The sequence below is a fragment of the Takifugu flavidus genome, chromosome 2, assembly GCF_003711565.1.
Source record: "Takifugu flavidus isolate HTHZ2018 chromosome 2, ASM371156v2, whole genome shotgun sequence".
NCBI classification, from domain to species: Eukaryota; Metazoa; Chordata; class Actinopteri; order Tetraodontiformes; family Tetraodontidae; genus Takifugu; species Takifugu flavidus.
Window position 1 is genome coordinate 554,310 of NC_079521.1, and position 17,562 is coordinate 571,871.

Sequence of the window (17,562 nt, forward strand, 5' to 3'; positions counted from 1 at the left end):
AGCTCCCGTAGATGAGAAGGGTTTGACGTCATTGCTGAGGCCACAACTTCACAATGACTCTTTGAAAGAAAAGGACCAGACAGTCTGTTGTGTATGAAACAAAAATAGTGAGTCAAACTTTGGGATTTCTCATCAACTTATCTGAGAATCTACCTCAACACAAATGTAGCTCATTTCCTGGAAAAGCTAAATTCAACACCGTAGAGCAACAGTTTGAACGACCATCAGATCTGAAATGCAACTGAATTATTCTCAACATTTGTCTTATTTTAGAACAGCTCATAATTACTCAATATTTAAAATGATTGTAGCAAATGGTTTAAAGAAACGTGCATCTTTATCTGTCTATCGGCTCTTTGGATATTTTGCATTTCATCCAATTTGTACGATGGTGCGTCAAGTCTTAATTCAGCGATCCGATCGATGACATCAGAGTCTCTGGTTGCATCGATTGCCCTCAGCTTCTGTTCTATCTGCCTGTTTCCCTTCAAATCATTTTCACTGCACCTTTTGTTGCTAGTGATGAAGTTGCCACCTAACGGGTGTGGAAAGGGTCAAACAACTTTGTGGGTCACATAAAGGCTCCAAACGGAACCGCCACAAAGACCTAAAACACCCATTTAAACCAACGAGGCCGGCTGTTTTTACGTTGAACAAATGAAGCAAAAAAGTCACGTGTCATTAGTTAAAATGTGTTTTTCTGTCGTTAGAATACGATGTATACAAACAAACAAAAGTGATTTAATGACATGACAGTAATTTCATGATAGTCAGTTAACTTGTGGCTCCTATTATTCCTGCCTTATGTTGGTTTGTCTGGATTGACCTTTGAACTTATATCCAGCCAGTGTTGAACATTTCTGGATGAATTGTTGTTGTTTTTAATTTATGGACGCTGCAATGGAAATAAAGAATTGAAGGAATGACCACTGGAGGGGGTATTGCTACCTGACATGATCCACTCGCTTGATTTAAACGCCGATGTCCGGCCCCAAAAATCTTTACTTACTCGGCCTTCCTGCAGTTCCTCACAGCTGGAATCAGGCGACGTCGTCCCTCATCTGAGGTGTTGTACTGCTGCAGGTTCAGCTCATCCAGAACCTCCTCTGACATCTGCAGCAGGTAGGCCAGAGCTGAACAGTGGATCTCTGACAGTTCCCTCTCTGATTTCTTCCCTGACTTCAGGAACTCTTGGATCTCCTGATGGACTGACTGATCCTTCATCTCCATCAGACAGTGGAAGATGTTGATGCTTCTGTCTGGGGAGATTTCATCACTGTTCTCCTCCTTCAGGTTGTTGAGGACCTTCTGGATGGTTTCTGGGTGGCTGTTCCTCTGATCCAACAGTCCACCCAAGATCCTCTGATTGGACTCCAGAGAGAGACCATGAAGGAAGCGAACAAACAAGTCCAGGTGGCCATTTTCACTTTGAGAGATTTCATTAGTGCTCTCCTGAGGAAGTCATCAAGAGATGTGACTGGATCGTTATTTAACAACCCAGCAAACCAGGAAAAAGGGTTTGGTTTCAAATATTTTAGGAAAGACTCCATAATCCCTTTATTCTTGATGGTGTAACGGTGGAACATGTAGACGGCAGCCAGAAACTCCTGAACGCTCAGATGAACAAAGCAGTAGACTGATTTCTGGAAGATCACACTCTCTCTCTTGAAGATCTCTGTACAAACTCCTGAGTACACCGACACCTCGGAGACGTCCAGTCCACATCGCTCCAGGTCTTCTGAGTAGAACATGATGTTTCCTTTCTCCAGATGTTCAAACGCCAGCCGACCCAACTTCAGAAGGAGTTTTTTATCAGCCTTAGTCAGTTTCCCTGGTCTCTGCTTTCCTCCATACTTCTGCTTCTTCCTCTTTATCTGAACCATCAGGAAGTGTGAGTAGAGGTCAGTCAGGGTTTGGGGCAGCTCTCCTCTCTGGTCTCTGGTCATCATGTCCTCCAGAACTATAGCAGTGATCCAGCAGAAAACTGGGATCAGGCACATGATGTGGAGGCTCCTGGAGGCCTTGATGTGTGAGATGATTCTCTTGGACAGATCTTCATCACTGAACCTCCTCCTGAAGTACTCCTCCTTCTGGGAGTCAGTGAAGCCTCGTACTTCTGTGATCCTGTCAACACACGAGGGAGGAATCTGATGGGCTGCTGCAGGTCTGGAGGTGATCCAGATGAGAGCTGAGGGAAGCAGGTTCCCCTGGATGAGGTTCACCAGGAGCACCTCAACTGACGATACTTGTGTGACATCAGAGATGAGCTGATGGTTGTTGAAACCCAGTGAAAATCTGCTTTCATCCAGGCCATCAAAGATGAACAGAAGTTTCCAGACAGTCAGATCTTCTGCTCTGATCTTCTGTAATGTTGGATGGAAAACATGAAGCAGTGAGAGAAGACTGTGCTGCTCATCTCTGATCAAGTTCAGCTCCCTGCATGAGAGCGGAAGCACCAGACTGATGTCTTGGTTCTCCAAACCTTCTGCCCAGTCCAGACTGAACTTCTGCACTGAGAAGGTTTTTCCAACGCCGGCGACACCGTTGGTCAGAACCACTCTGATGTGTCTCTGTTGCTCAGATAAGACTTTGAAGATGTCCTGGCACTTGATTGGAGTGTCCTGGATGTTCTTCTTGGAGGTTCTCTCAAGCTGTCTCACCTCATGTTGTGTGTCCACCTCCTCACTTTGTCCCTCAGTGATGTAGAGCTCAGTGTAAATCTTGTTCAGCAGGGTTCCACTTCCTGCTTCATGAGTTCCTTCAGTCACATGTTCACATCTTCTCTTCAGACTCATCTTATGACCTTCTATCACCTCCTGCAGTTCACCACCCTCTAAAACAAACAATCTTTTAAATCCTTTTACAATTGTCATCTACAGCAGTAACACAGATGTCCTCAACTGGAAAATATTCTGTCATGTTTGAATGATAGAAGCAACAGTCGGGTCATGACCCATCTTACTGTCAGTTTGAAATGTTATGTCTTCTTATGTACACCTATTCTTTTATTTCATTGGGTTTCAATCTAATTTAGTCTATAACAACCATTTCCATGTCTTCCAAGAGTTTGCTTGGACTAAACAGCTGGTAAAAGCTAGATGATATTTAGAAAAACACATCAAACCTTCTCCAAACACATCATACTCAGCAGACCCATTGTCCTGTAAAGGTCACCTGCCTTCAGCTCTTTAACACTTTCCAGAACTAAATGACTAAATGTTGCTAAATACTGTCTAAGCATTTAGGAAGGTCTGAAGAGGGTCCAGGGGTTCCAGTGGAACCAAACAAGTGCTCTCTGGATCTTCTCTTGCACATTGTAAATACACAAGTTGTTCCTTTATTCCGACCCAAAAGTATCTTATAAATACAAATGTACGAGCTTACGTGAGACGCTGTTGTTCAGGTCGGCGGTCTGCAGTTCAGTTCTCCGTTTGTTTTCACCCTCGGGACAGGAGGAATCTCCAATGGAAGCAGACCATTTCTGATAGCTGTCAAAAATGGGAATAGTGGTTATACATGTCTACTGTGCGTTAGCAACGCCTAAGAAAGGCTGCGTTCACTTCTACTTTCAGTTTGCTCTGACAGTTGAAGATTGAATGAACACTGAGCAAAAAATATAAAGTTATTTACGTTCTAACAAGCTCGTTTAGTTGGAGAAAAGTGTATTTGATCTAAGTGTTTAGTGGCTTTTCCTCATTGTGAATTTATGTTAAAAATAAAAGTGCCAAATCAGGAATATAAACTCATAGAATAGAACAAAAGTTCTCCATTTATGCTCCAAATACAGTCGTCTGGTCTCTGAAACTGATCATTAAATAGCACAGAGGTCACGCGTATTCAAAAGCTTATTTCAACCATTTAGAAATGACTGATATTGTTGTCTATGGGTTTATTAGAACCAGGAGCCTTATAAATAGACTTTTTAATGAATTTTCATGACATGTGGTGGAACAGTGTGGCAGAACAAGCTGCACAGACCTGCCATGTCTTACCCATCCGTATCTAAATGGAGAGCTGGAGCACTCTGCAATGGTGGATATTGTTGGGAAACTTTAAAATATATGCCTAGGAATCTTTGTGAGATGATGTTAACCCATGTAGGACAAATGACCAGTTAAAAACACAAGCAAGTTTCAGTTTTAAAAGATTTACCACACTAAAATTAACATGGGAGTTAATGGGAGCGAACGCCTGACATGTTGGTGCACCGTTTCATTAATTTAATTTTTCACGATAGTGGAGGCTAATACCCACAAAATGATGTTTTGTATGGTTGTGAAATGTTCTAAGGCAGAGTTATGTGGTTCAGAAAACCTTACTTTAAAGGTGACCCTTGAGGTCTGATACCAAAGTTAAAAGGGTGCCACACAAACACATCATCACACTTTAGTTTTCTTACATTTCCTCTGAACTTCTGAAGTTTATTATATCTTTTTTGGACTGGTCACTCTTCAGGGACACCCAGCTGGGCACTGTGGACTCTGCTCTGTCCTCGTCCATCCTGAGGAAACATCAGAAATAGTGATGAGACTGTGATGAAGGTAAATAATCTGTAGAGGTTGTAGTTAAATAATCCCAATTCACTGCATTTTTATCAAACAGGAACATTTCTAATATATTCTGGATAACAACTGAATCAATAAATCAATGATGTCTCTGTATCATTTTCATGTTTTCAGAGTTTAAGCTGCTTTTTTTAACTGTTCCCTGCAGTGAGAAAAGAACTGGCACCTTTTCCAGCCCCTCATCCTGCAGCACTGAATGTGCTCTAAAGTTCTTTCCAGAGCAAACGTCTCTGCACTTGCAGCAACATGTTGTAGTCATGGATCCGCGAGGAGAACCGGATACAGGAAACGCCCCCACTTTGATCCCAAAACCCAACTGGTGGCCAACGGTGGTCCGGCAACGACGGGGACGCTGGTCCATCGGGCCGACAACACTGGTTTTCCACAGGCCAACATGGTGAAAGGACTGTGCACCGTTTCATTTTAAAGAGCTGATGAATTTCATTTTTCACGATAGTGGAGGCTAATACCTACAAAATGATGTTTTGTATGGTTGTGAAATGTTCTAAGGCAGAGTTATGTGGTTCAGAAAACCTTACTTTAAAGGTGAGCCTTGAGGTCCAATACCGAAGTTTATAGGGTGCTCTTTGGACCTGTCGCTCTTCATGGACACACAGCTGGACACTGTGGACTCTGCTCTCTCTTCCTCTTCCATCACACATTCGCTCATTTTTAAATGTGAGTCTAAACGGTTAAGCAGGAACAGTCTGCTGACACAGAAAAGAAGATTAAAGAACATGATTCTCAGCATGAAGACAAGCAGAGGTCTGTCCAATGACGTATTGTCGGCTCATTCACATCCAAATCTATTATATGATGTCACCCTGTACATCATACAGGCCACATATATATTGGAAAAAAGTTTTGGGACATCTTAAAAGTTTACACCATGTTAAATATAAAATAGTTGTGGAAAAAATGTTTCTCCTGGGTGTTTCAGAAGGTGCGGTGGCATTAGACGGACGCACACAAATACAAATTAAATCATTTTTTATCTGGTTATGGTTTACAAGAAAACCTAAATTCTTTCAAGATGTCAGTTCTCAACATTAAATTCAACAAATAAGATGAGAATGCATTCAAAACTAAACAGAAATACGTCATCACATCATCAAAGTGGGTCAAATGCAGCATCATCTTCTGTCATCTCAGACAGGATTCCAAGAAGAGGATCTTCATTTTCAACAACGCACCTTGACATCTCATCATGGCTCGTCTGTCAGATTACAAGCAGCTTTTTTTGATCAGGCGCATCATGTTTCTCACCAACACATGATGGTGCTGGAAAAAACATCTGTAGCCTGACCTAGAGGTCAAAACTCTGCATGGCGTGCACAGCTACTAGTTGCAGCTGGTGGTTGTGGCGGAGGAGATCCCAAACATATCTAGCAAGCTTGTTTTGGAGCAGAGCTTGTCCACCACCTCTGACCCCACTCATCACAGAAGTCCCACCATATCCATGGCCAGGTGTGTTGGCAGCATTGGAGCCAGCCTCAGGAAAAAGGTGTGTCAATATCTCAGAAGTGATGCATCAAGTTGACACGACCCAACAGAAGTCAAGCAACCCAACATGCTGAATAGAATAGATGACACACAGCAAAGGGCAAAAACCACCCAATTCTGCTCAGACTAATCTGATCTGACCACATGTACAGGACCAAAAATATCAAAACACCATGGGTTTAGGTTTCCTTTCGTTTTCTTGACTGCTTTATTCAAAACAGAACACATTTCATAAATCCATAATAACAAATTCATATTCCACAAAGAACCAGTTGTTAAAACAATCAAATGGAATGCCTTGATCTCTCCCTCTTTACATACTCTCCTTTTTAAAATAAAGGATTGATTGTCCCCCTGGTGGAGGGACAAAGAGAGGAGGCTAAAACTGTCGCGTTTGTGTCCCTCTTTCCGTGGATTTTCCACTAACTGCAAATAATATTGTGACTTATTGTGAGTATTAAAATGTGCTTCCTCAACCTCTAAAATGTTGGCTCAGGGTTAGCGGAAAACGCAGTTAGAGGAAACACGCTACAAAGTTTGATCATCCGTCACAACATTCCCGTCGACCAGCCGCAATGTGCGTCCGAAACACGCGCACGCTCATTGCGAACACGCAGCTTATTAAGCCGCATCTCGCAGCGGAACATTGATTCGAGACGACAGCAGTGAAAGAACCAAATGCTACCTGAATATTAGAGGTTTTCCATCAGGGCTCGGTCACTCAAGATGGAGCCCGAAGTTGAGAACTTTCACTTTCGCTTCTTCTTCCTCTACACGTCACGTGTTTGTGGTTGGATCGCGTCATATCCAGCACAAGCGCCTCTCTTCAGAACAATTTGGTCCACGTTTGAACTGAAATACTGGGAAACAACTGGAGTTCGTCTGACAGATGTTCGTTTTTGGCTGCGGAATCAAACTGGGTCAACTTTTTGATCTATAGGATCCCCTCTGGTTCAAAGTGTCCCCTATAGGATATTGACAGTACTGACCTTTTGGGGGCTGCACACACCTCTTAATGGTGACGGCACCAACGGAGCTGATCCAGTTGTCATCAGCTGGCCAGTCTGACTCCAGCTCATTAGGGGAAATTTGCTGATCTGGAGGAGAAGCTTTCAAAACTTGACGGGCTGGGGGGGAATGACTGTAATTTTGGAATCAGCGTGCCAATTTGATTTTTAATCAGAATAATTTAGAATAATTTCAACAGGATATTTTCAAATTGTTCCCCAGTGGAGCTGCCAACTGAATATGGTGACCTGCTCCTACACACAGAAATCCGATGGCTCAGCAGGGGACGGATTTTGCTTCCTTTTTTGTCCCTTTTGAGTGAAATAAAAGAGTTCATGCAGTCCAGAGGGGAAGACGCCGCGCTGCTGGAGGACACTGGCTGGACACTGGACCTTGCATTTTTAACGGACATTACTGGGAAACGGAACAGTTTGAACTGGGAGCTGCAAGGCAAAGGTGAGACTGTTGCTGATAGGATCAGTGCTGTAAATGCATCTAAAGCCAAGATGAACATTTTCTCTGTGCATTTCCAGACAAAAGGTGCTGCACTTCCCCTCTGTGCAGATGGTGCTGAGAGACAACGCTTCTGCATGTGAGGCTTTGGACTAAAGCGCAGAAAAGTGCTCTCAGCTCATAAAAAGACTTGGGCAAGAGTTTGAGAACAGGTTTTGGGACCTGGATCAGCTTGAGCCATGTGTGTCATTCATTTCTAACCCTTTCATGAACGTGGACATATCCTGCATTGCTCAGCAGTTCAGTGCAACCTTCAGCCTGGATGCTGCACAGATGCTAATTGAAATTGGAACATTGTGAAATGAGCTGCAGCTCAAAGCCTCTCAGGCTGCACCAAACTTTTGGTGCCTTGTTGACACAGAAAAGTACAGTGGTGTATGTACAGCAGCTATGGAGGTTGCAAGCCTTTTGGGTTCGACCTCTCTTTGTGAATCAGCCTTTTCTGACAGGAACTTCATCAAGAACCAACACAGAAGACGCCTCCCTGATGCACATCTGCCAGACTCACTCAGAGCTGCACTGTCAAGTTCCCCACCAGAGGACAACACACTGGTAACCGCAGCAACGCCAGGCTTCCCCCAACGGACAAAGAAACGGACACCAGATTTGGTGTCTCCTTCAGGATTTGTTACATGTGTTTGTAAAATGGAACAATTGTTTAGGTTAAAATGTTCATGTGAAAAAATCTGCAGACCGAAGTGTGAAGTTCAAAACGTAATCAGATTTATTTTAAAATCTGAAAGTTTATTTTTGTATTTTACGTGATTTATTATTTGTACAAACGTGGTGCAAAGTAATTCATGATTTGTTAAAAAATGTCAGTGGCTGGTAAAAATGGGACATTGTGATTTCCTAGGACTGTTGGAGAAGTGATCATTTTAAAATGGTTTTCAACATTTATTTCAATTTGAAAAACACTTGCACTAAGACAAAATCTAGAAATAAAGTGTTGCATATTGATATTCATCTGTTCCCGATCTTGTTAAATCATTGTTGATATTGTCACGAATACTTGGCTCACAGTAGCCATGACATACAAATGGGGAGACCAACGATGAGGATTTTCAACCCAACATAACATTTATTAAAGAACCCAGTGGAATATAAAACAGAAAAGTCCAAATAGTCACAAAGACGGAAACTCCAAACTCCTGCGGCCGTGACGAGCTCCGGGCTCATCTGACGAACTCCACTGCAGCACACCAGAGAGGACGAGAGGGGGCCTCCTCAACGCTCTCCAGACAGGTTTTATACCTGGACCCCGTCAGGCAGCCAATCCCAGCAGATGGGCCACAGGTGAGCAGGTGAACATGCTGGGTCGACTGGAAACGCTTGGCACTCCCCCTGCAGGTCAGCCAGGGAATTGCTCTTCCAGCCAGCCCCGACAACAGTGAGGCACGACAGAGCCGTCACAATATTGATTGTGAGAAATCATTAACATGATCAGTGTCTTTGCAGAGATGAATATCATTAACTATTAATAATGACATTGAGTTGAAGGTAAATTGAGCAAATTGGCTATTTCAGAAGTGTGTATCAGACTGGTAGCCCTTCACATGATTCAGGACCCAGGAAGTAGCTCTCCGTCTAAGAAAGGTTGGTGACCCCTGTGCTACAGAGTCAAGTTTAGAGGAGAAATATGCTATTGGCTTCATTTTAGCTCCACTGTTGAGCTCAGACTGAGGTCATCAAATGTTCCAGGTTTTTCACTGAGGAATTTATAATTGCACAAATGAATAATGGGATCGCTCATGTGACTTTAATTTTAGCAAGCAGAGAAGATGTAAAAAATGGTTATAGACACAGTTCTGAAATAAATGTTTACCTGCTGTTCTTTTCTGCTTGGTGATCTGTTAACCAACTGGGTTACTCTGTAGTAGCAAGACTGCACGATACTGAGTGGATAATACGTAAAGAAAATATGGCAACAAAGTGACATTCAGTATTATTGAATGGATTTGAAGTCCTGTGATTGCAACTCTAAGTTGAATTTAAACAATTTATTTAGTTATAGATGTATAACAATAACGGTGTAAATGTGTTGAGTTTAGGAACAATTGTTCAAAATTGTTCTTTCATGTCAGATCAATGAAATCAAAGGATCAAACTGAACTGGCAGATCAAACACATCAGCTCTACCTCATCAGCACACGCCTGAGGAGCTCAGCACTCTTGTACCACACTGGTGACCAGCAGACGCATCTATGGCACAGAGAGGAACCCAGCAGCTGAAGGCAGAGCAAGAATCATCCATGGAGACTTGGAGGGAAGAGGTCCAGCATCTCAGAGAAGCCCTGGCTGAGAAGGAGGAGCAGCTCAGCAGGGCAGTGAAGAGGCGACAAATGAGAACTGTGGCCCATGTGGAGGCCCTGACCCTGCTGAACAGCACACAAGCTGCTCTGAAGGAGAGCGAGCTGAAATGTGCTTCTCTGGAGGAAACCCTCCACAGCCAGCAGCAGGAGAAAGAGGAGACACACAGGAGAGAGCTGATGGAGCAGGAGGAAGGCCTGAATCAGAAGCTCCTTGTGATCCAGGAGGAATTTGAAAGGAAGCTGCAGGAAGAAAGGCAAAGATCTCATGAAGAGAAAGAGGCCATGAGGCAGCAGCTCTTTCTGGAAGAAAAAATGTTCCAGGAACTTCTTGATGAAGAGCAACAAAAACATAATGAGAAGATCCTGCAAAAGGACGAGTTGATGAAGCAGCAGCTGGTGGTTAAAGAAGAGAACTTTAACAGGATGCTGGCTGATGTTCATCAGCGGTGGGAGAGGACCGCTCAGACATGGGTCCAGATGAACGAAGAGCTGGAGCACAAGATCAACGAGAGCCAACGTTTCAGGCAACATGAGGAGGCAAAGACCAAAGAGGAGCTCCAGAGGCTCTCTGAAGCGATCCTCCAACTTGAGGTGAGATGCTTTCGCCTTTGTTCCTCTTCCAGAAGATTTCAGATGATGTTCAGTGAAATCTAAAACACACTCTCTCTTTTCTGCAGCTTCAGTTATCAAAGAAGCAGAAGAAAAAAAGCTTCTGTGGATGGATCAGGAAAAAGATGAGGTTCTGGAAAAAATGAATGAAACAACAATTCCAGAGCTCCTCCTGCTCCTCCTCCTCCTCCTCCTCCTCCTCCTCCTCCTCCCCCCCTCCTCCTCTACATCCTGACCTCCAGCGTCACATCCTGTCTTCAACAGTTTTATTTTACAGTATAATCATTGTTTATGTTCTATGTTTGGATTTTTGATGTAGAAACAATAAAACTCAAAGTAAACCACCAGATTGTAGATGTTGTCAATGACAAATTTAGAAATGGCTTCATCTCATTACTGGAGTCAGTTGGTTTCCTCCAGCAGATAAACCAACCAACTCATGGCTTCAACCACACCCTAGATCTAGTCCTGACTTATGGTGTTGAGGTAGAACATGTGTCAGGGTTCCCTCAGAACCCCCTCCTGTCAGACCATTCTTTGATCACTTTCACATTTATGATTAAGGATTCTTCTATCCTCAGAGCACGGTCTTACTATAGCAGATATCTTTCAGATAATGCTGTAGCTAAGTTTAAGGAAGTGATCCCTGTGCTGATCCCAGGCCATCCCAACAACTGGACCATCACCAGATGTGCCGACTGTGGGAACATACAGGGTCTCCAACGAGCCCTTAAGCTCCTTCAGCCCTATATATTTTTCTGAGGCGTCATCACTAATTCAGAAATCCCAGACCACCATGTGTCCTTTAGATCCCATCCCAACACACCTGTTGAAGGATGTTTTACCATTGATAGGCAGTTCTATCCTGGACCAGATCAATGGTTCTTTAGTGACAGGTTATGGACCCCGGTCCTACAAGGTGGCAGTGATTAAGCCGTTGCTTAAAAAAACATCACTGGATCCTGATGTCTTGGGAAATTATAGGCCGATATCCAACCTTCCTTTGATCTCTAAAGTTCTTGGGAACTCATTTTTAAAACCCTTCTTTAGACCTACCAGGTCCTCAGAGGCCTAGCTCCATCCTACCTGGAGGAGCTAGTGACACCTTACCAGCCCAATAGACCGCTCCGCTCTCAGAATGCTGGTCTACTTGTGGTTCCCAGAGTCTCTAGGAGTAGAATGGGGGGCCGAGCATTTAGCTACCAGGCCCCCCTGCTATGGAACCAGCTCCCTGTCCAGGCCCCCCTGCTATGGAACCAGCTCCCTGTCCAGGCCCCCCTGCTATGGAACCAGCTCCCTGTCCAGGTACGGGAGGCTGACTCCATCGCTACTTTAAGATCAGACTTAAAACCTTCCTCTTTGAAAAAGCTTATTGTTACTAATTCTGTAGTTCCAGTTATTATCATAGACAGACAAATTATTATACTTAGGGGGTCGTCTAATCATTAGGTCACATCTTAGTTATGCTCCCCCCCCAGCTATATTCTAATAGCCGGTTTAATTTGCACTTCTGTATCGTAGAGTAAATTAGCACTAAATTTAACATCTGCTTGAGAGCAAAAACCAATAAATTCTCTCGCAGCCCGTCGATGATTCCAGCGCGATCGACCACGAGTTGAAAACAAGACCTGAGGAACTGCCTTTAATGGAAAAAAAATATATAGCAGCATTTTATTTTCAAAAAGTAAAATCCAAACTTGACATTTGGTGAAAGGAGACAAACTGGGAATAAAATAAGAGTTAAATACAATCAACATTTTAGCTTCTGAAGCTTGACTGATTCATGTGTCCATTTACGTAGCCAAGCTACTGGTCCCTAAACGCACCGTCACTCACGTCCAATCCGTTAAAAAGTGTAGGATCAAAAACAACATTTCCACACACACACACGCACACGTGCACACACACACACGTGCACACACACACACACACACACAGACAATGCAAAGCCCACTTTATAGCAGCAATTAGAGCCAAACAGACCCTAGGAATGGTTTTGGGCAAATTAGGCTACGGATGCACCCCGGGCTTCATATAACGTCCGTTCAGTTTGGCCTCTGCATAGAAAAAACTAAAACTGACCGCCGTTATATGAAAGGATGGTTGTGAACCATGTTTAAAAGAACCGTGAGGCGTCCCATCACAAACTGTCCCTTCCTGTCAGGACAGGCATCATTTCTTTGTTCCCGTCCCTAAAACAGCCACCGTGTGCAGGAACACCAGTTTAAAACAATAATAATAATCATTTCATTTTACGTGACTCCGCCCCTGAAATGAGCCCTCCGGGCTCCTCTCCGGGTCGAGCTCGTCAGGCTTCATCCGTCCGCGCCGCGTCCCCCTGAGACTGTTGCGGGGACGCCGGACACATGCGCGGTCGGATCTTTAACGCGTCCGCCCGGACCGGCTCGTCAGTCTTTTCGCTGCTGAGCGGCGGCGTGAGGATGCCTGAAGGGACGGGGTGGTTGCTGTGCTGCTCCAAGTCCACGTCCTGGTAAGAGTAGGCCTTGTCCTGCAACGAGACAAACTCTGCTCAGAGGGAGCCGGAGCGTCTTCTCTGGAGCAACTCTCCGGACCAAGACGCCCTTTTAAAGGGACACTTTAAAATTTGGCTCATTTCACTCAAAAGTGAGAAAAGGCTTGAATGTTTCCATCTTGGGTTTTAGCTTCAGAGCTTTTGTGGGGACCGGAGGTTAGTGGACCACGATGCTGCGCAACAAACTGTTCGTTAGCCTGAAGGTCATTGAGAAAAGTCTCCTTCAGTTAGCTTAAAGGTCTAAATATGTTCAAAACTGATGTGCCGTGTTTTCTGGACTATAGGCCGCTCCGGAGTTTAAGTCGCAGGAGCCAAAAAATGCATAATAAAGAAGAAAAATAGATATATAAGTCGCACTGGACTATAAGTCGCATTTTGGGGGAAAATTCTTCCCTTCTTCTGCGTCGCTAAAGGAACTCGTTCCTCAGGTACACATGCCTAGAGCGCCCTCTTGTGGTTGTCAGTGTGAAAATAACGAATGTATTTATTTAAGTCGCCCCCCCTGACAAACTATGAAAAAAAGTGCGACTTATAGTCTGGAAAATACGGTAAATACTTCTGTGTGCTCTGTGCATGAAGTTCTGCTGAAGAACCGAGCTCACCAGCCAGGCCATGTAGGAAGCGTGGATCTGGATGTTGTGCACGTCATCTTCAGGGATTCCCGGGAAGCTTCTCAAGGAGGCGCCGCCGACCTCCCGTAGCGCCATGGCAAAAGGAACCATCCACCTCACGCACTCCTCCAGCTCCGCCCGCTTCAGCGCTGCAGACAGACGAGAGCGGACGGGTCAGACAGGAAACGGCGCCGCCCTTCAGCGCACCGCGTTACCGTTCCTACCAGAGACGGCTTCCACCAGCTCCAGGGACGAGAAGTGGAACAAGGCCGAAGCCGCGAGGACGCCGTTGGAAAACTCCAGGCACCGCACGTCCAGCAGGCACAAGTCCAGCAGCTGGCGAGAGACAGGAGACGGCTCAAACCTAACGCGCGCTAACACCTCTGCAGCACCTGCAGGCCCGGATTCTTGGCTTCCTCCAGTATGTTCGCCAAGCTTTGCTAACAAGAAGCAGTTCTGGGTTTGGACCTTCAGCGCTCAGACCCAGGTCACCTCAATCAGAGGGACCAGAGGTTCCTCACGCTTGGTCAAAGGCTGAACGCCATCCAGGAGGCAGAGGGAACAATTTAGCCAAACATGCGTCACTGAAAGAGAGGGCACCTGTGCGATCTGCGTGAAGGTCTCCTGGGGGTATCTGGGCAGAAGCAGCTCGTCCGTCTCCTTCAGATAGGCCACCTGCATGTAAACGTTGAGCCAGGAGACGGGAGTCTGAGGACTCAGGCTCCATTTCAGCTCCTGCAACAGCAGAAGGGACCGTGAGCGTGTGGAATGGTTCTGCTCCATTCAGAGGTTCTAACGTGAACCAATCAAAGGATGAGGCTTTTGGATAAGGAGCTCTGTAGGGAAGCAACAAATATCCAGTTCCTGGAGGAGCATCTCTACGCACCATCATGATGATGATCTCCATGCTGAGGATTTCATCCTCTGTACAAGCTTCATCTGTAACGTAGGCAAACTGGTGGACCTTTGGCGGATACATCTCCTAAAGGAGGTGAACAGAACCATGAAGAACCGCCCGCACCAGACTCGGAGGCAGAGCCCTCAAAGGGGGCCCGGCAGCATCAGAGCTCCTTACCTCCACTTTGGCAGCGATGAAGAGGCAGGTGATGCCGATGAGCTGCAACGTTGACTTGAAGACGTTCCTCTGGGTGGCCATGAAGCGATCAAAGTAGTCCTGGGCCAGGTGGTAGGTCTCCCTGTGCAGCTTGTACACTTCGCTCACCTACCACGGCAGCACAACAACCCTCTCAGCTACCAGCTAGCTTCAGCCTGAGCCCCTCCCAACCACCTTCTGGGTCCAGACTTTCACATATTGAACACATTTGTCTCCTCAAACACACGTCTGGAGATCATGAGCCGGACCACAGACCTCCATCAGCCAGTCCAGGAGGATCGCCCTCATCTTGGGCTGCAGATGAGGGTGTTTCTCCATCATGTGGACATCTCTGGTGTAGGCCTTATCTTTCTCCAACATGTTGCTCCACACCACATCTTTGCTGGCCCAACTGGTCAGAGACGCACAAGAGAACAACGGTGACGTCCTGAATAAGGTGAAGGCCTTAAAAACACAGAAGGTGGAGAACAAAAACCAGACGGCAACACCAGTCGGACCCAGACGTGTTTGGGCAGGACGGATCCTACACGACTCAACCTATTTTCATGTCTAAGAGGGCATAATAAGGACAATAAAGAAAAACACAGGTGCTCCCGGGGGGGTTGGACCTGGTGTCCTGATGACAGGATCACCTCCATCAGGATCTTCTCCCCCCCCCGGTACATGAGCGCGGCCCAGCTCCGTTTAAACCTTCTTTGAGATGCTAACAGAGCCGTTATTATATGAATGAGCTGCTGAATGTAGCATAGTTCTCCACTTTTACCTGATAACGTTTAGCCTATTTATCTTTACATTTGAAGACGCAGCCGTTAGCAGCAGCGCTGGGACGACGGACGTGTTGGAACAGAAACGACCATTTCAGGGAGAAATGGCGGCAGCAACAACAACAAAAATAATAATAATAATAATGATCATTTCTGGGGTCGTCAGCACACCACACATCACTCACCCCAGGGCGGGCAGCGGGGCACAGCGCACGGGCGTTGTAAATATGCTGCTAAAGTTATAGTGGGGAAATCCTGCGTTCAGAGCAACCGGTTGGTCTTCTTCGTGATCCGGTGTGGGGATCCACCTGTGAGGACTTGCATACCCAGGATCAGGATTCCAGCCCAGCTTCATAGAACAGAGAAATGACATGAAACGAGCGTCCACGGAGACGTGCGCAGGTCAGTGGGTGGACGGCGAGCATGAACCCAGGTTACCTCGCAGTCGCGCTGCTTCTTCTTCGTCATCTCTGCCACCTCGTCATCGTCCAAGTCTTGCAAATACTGAAAATTAAGGATGGAGTGAACAAAAGCACAGAGCAAATGAATAATTCCAGCAGCCATTAAACCATTAATGATCCAGGCTTTGCGTCAAGAAGAATTCTAGAATTATACACACACACATACACAGATTAAATAGGCCGGGCGTTTTTATTCACTAAGCTTTCTTGGGCTGGAGAAAGTCCTCATCAGCATGCAGCTGAAATATGAAAAAGAGCATTTGCATGTTGGTCCTGGAGCCTTTGAGGCGACTCACAATAGCAACATCTGCCTTCCTCTTCCTCGGTCGCTCTTTGGGCGCTTCGGCAGCAACAGTCTGGGCTTGTGTCTCTTCTCTGCACCGAGAGAGCATCAAAAACACACCTATTAGTCTCCCCAAACAGCGGAAGATGGCAGCAAGCTCCGGAGAACATGCTAATAGTGTGAACTTGTAGCTCCAGAGAGGCGGCAGGCTAACTGGGGCAGGCTAAAGCCGCCGCAAGTTTCCCCTTTAAAGTCAGGAAACACGCAGCAAACTCACCGCTGTTCCCGCATTCTAGTCGGTGGGACGTGCGTGTGTCCGCAGCAAACCTGTGGACGAGATGAAGATTGTTGCATTTTGCTTTCTGAACAAGTCCCAACCCCCACACCCAAGTCCCTCCTGACAAAGCCCAACTCGGCTTAGCGCGGCCAAACGCGCACGGCGAGCGAGCTTAAAGTCCCGCAAAAGTGACAATTGGTGAAAATCTGCCTTCGATACTGCTCAAGGGCCAAGAGCAGAGGCCACCTTAGCCGGGCCGTGACGCTAGTTGGATCCTTTCGGAGGGGAAGGGGGTTATTTTTCTGCCTCCAACTTTGGAAGAGTGACTCGCCACATAATGGCCGAACCGAGGGCACAGCGCGGACGCCCGGAGCCTCGAACCCCGGAGAAAGCACCGACACGCCGCTAACAAGGGCGCCCTGGCTTCCGTCCCCCCCTCGGAGACCTTTGATGCACCCAATTTCCAACTTAGACCGCTTTCGACATTTCATTTAGTTGCAAAAGCCGAAGCTATCCGCGCGTCGCCGCCTGCCAGTAATTTAACCCATCCGCGTACCTCAAGATCGGCTCCTTGAAGTTCACTCTGATTCCAATTTTTAAAGAACGGCGGGATGTGCGTGGAATCGGGCGCCTTTTCTTCGGGGTTGTGTGAGCGTGTGTGTCCAGGCCGGGCTAGTTCCTCTGAGCTGGCGCCTTGTAGGAAACAGATGACTGGAAGCATCAACGCGGGGGAGGAGCCGCCTCCAACTTGGCGCTAAACCTCCGGCTTCGCCGCCGCTTTGGCCGCTTAAATGTCCCCGGACCGTCGACGCCTCACACCTGCGCCACCGGAAAGACGACGGCGTTCGATACGAGCCGCGAATTCGACGCCAAAGAAAAGAAATAATTACGTTTAACACGAGGAGGCGTGGCCGCGGCCGGTGACAGCTGCAGGGGCGGGGCGTCCCAACCGGAAATGCTCGGGTACCGCGTGGCTAGTCCGTCAGATGTAAACAAAGCCGTACCGCTT

At 46.3% G+C, this 17,562-nt stretch overlaps 3 protein-coding genes and 2 long non-coding RNA genes across 8 annotated transcripts in view; 3 read left to right on the forward strand and 2 right to left on the reverse strand.

Moving 5' to 3' along the window:
• The window catches only part of LOC130517637 (NACHT, LRR and PYD domains-containing protein 12-like), a 33,103-nt gene extending 26,139 nt beyond the window's left edge, over nt 1–6,964 (reverse strand). For 2 of the 4 annotated variants that reach the window (XM_057019676.1, XM_057019662.1), the window contains exons 1-2: nt 5,759–6,524; nt 5,105–5,272 (exon numbers count right to left, since the gene is read on the reverse strand). In XM_057019676.1, coding sequence (XP_056875656.1) covers nt 5,105–5,272; nt 5,759–5,766 — 176 coding nt within the window. In that variant the 5' untranslated portion in view covers nt 5,767–6,524. Of the gene's footprint in view, nt 1–4,399; nt 4,502–5,104; nt 5,273–5,758; nt 6,525–6,753 lie in introns of those variants that run through there. The other 2 variants (XM_057019655.1, XM_057019671.1) reach the window with 2 other exon arrangements.
• On the forward strand, nt 4,449–5,312 carry LOC130517680 (uncharacterized). Its single transcript, XR_008947778.1, has 2 exons — nt 4,449–4,541; nt 4,714–5,312. It is a non-coding gene; the product is annotated as an uncharacterized LOC130517680 (long non-coding RNA).
• Nucleotides 6,965–7,319: 355 nt separating the features above from the next.
• LOC130517663 (uncharacterized) lies at nt 7,320–8,555 on the forward strand. Its single transcript, XR_008947765.1, has 2 exons — nt 7,320–7,532; nt 7,610–8,555. It is a non-coding gene; the product is annotated as an uncharacterized LOC130517663 (long non-coding RNA).
• Nucleotides 8,556–9,683: 1,128 nt separating this feature from the next.
• LOC130519608 (trichohyalin-like) lies at nt 9,684–10,716 on the forward strand. Its single transcript, XM_057023144.1, has 2 exons — nt 9,684–10,492; nt 10,579–10,716. The coding sequence occupies exons 1-2, from the start codon at nt 9,794–9,796 to the stop codon at nt 10,654–10,656; spliced, it is 777 nt and encodes a 258-aa protein (XP_056879124.1). The 5' UTR covers nt 9,684–9,793; the 3' UTR covers nt 10,657–10,716.
• Nucleotides 10,717–12,167: 1,451 nt separating this feature from the next.
• ccne1 (cyclin E1) lies at nt 12,168–17,454 on the reverse strand. The gene is made up of 12 exons (XM_057013173.1): nt 17,110–17,454; nt 16,554–16,603; nt 16,290–16,368; nt 15,971–16,036; nt 15,718–15,881; nt 15,024–15,159; nt 14,730–14,876; nt 14,541–14,636; nt 14,255–14,389; nt 13,879–13,990; nt 13,646–13,803; nt 12,168–13,019 (listed from the first exon to the last, which is right to left on the reverse strand). The coding sequence occupies exons 1-12, from the start codon at nt 17,272–17,274 to the stop codon at nt 12,819–12,821; spliced, it is 1,509 nt and encodes a 502-aa protein (XP_056869153.1). The 5' UTR covers nt 17,275–17,454; the 3' UTR covers nt 12,168–12,818.
• Nucleotides 17,455–17,562: the final 108 nt, after the last annotated feature.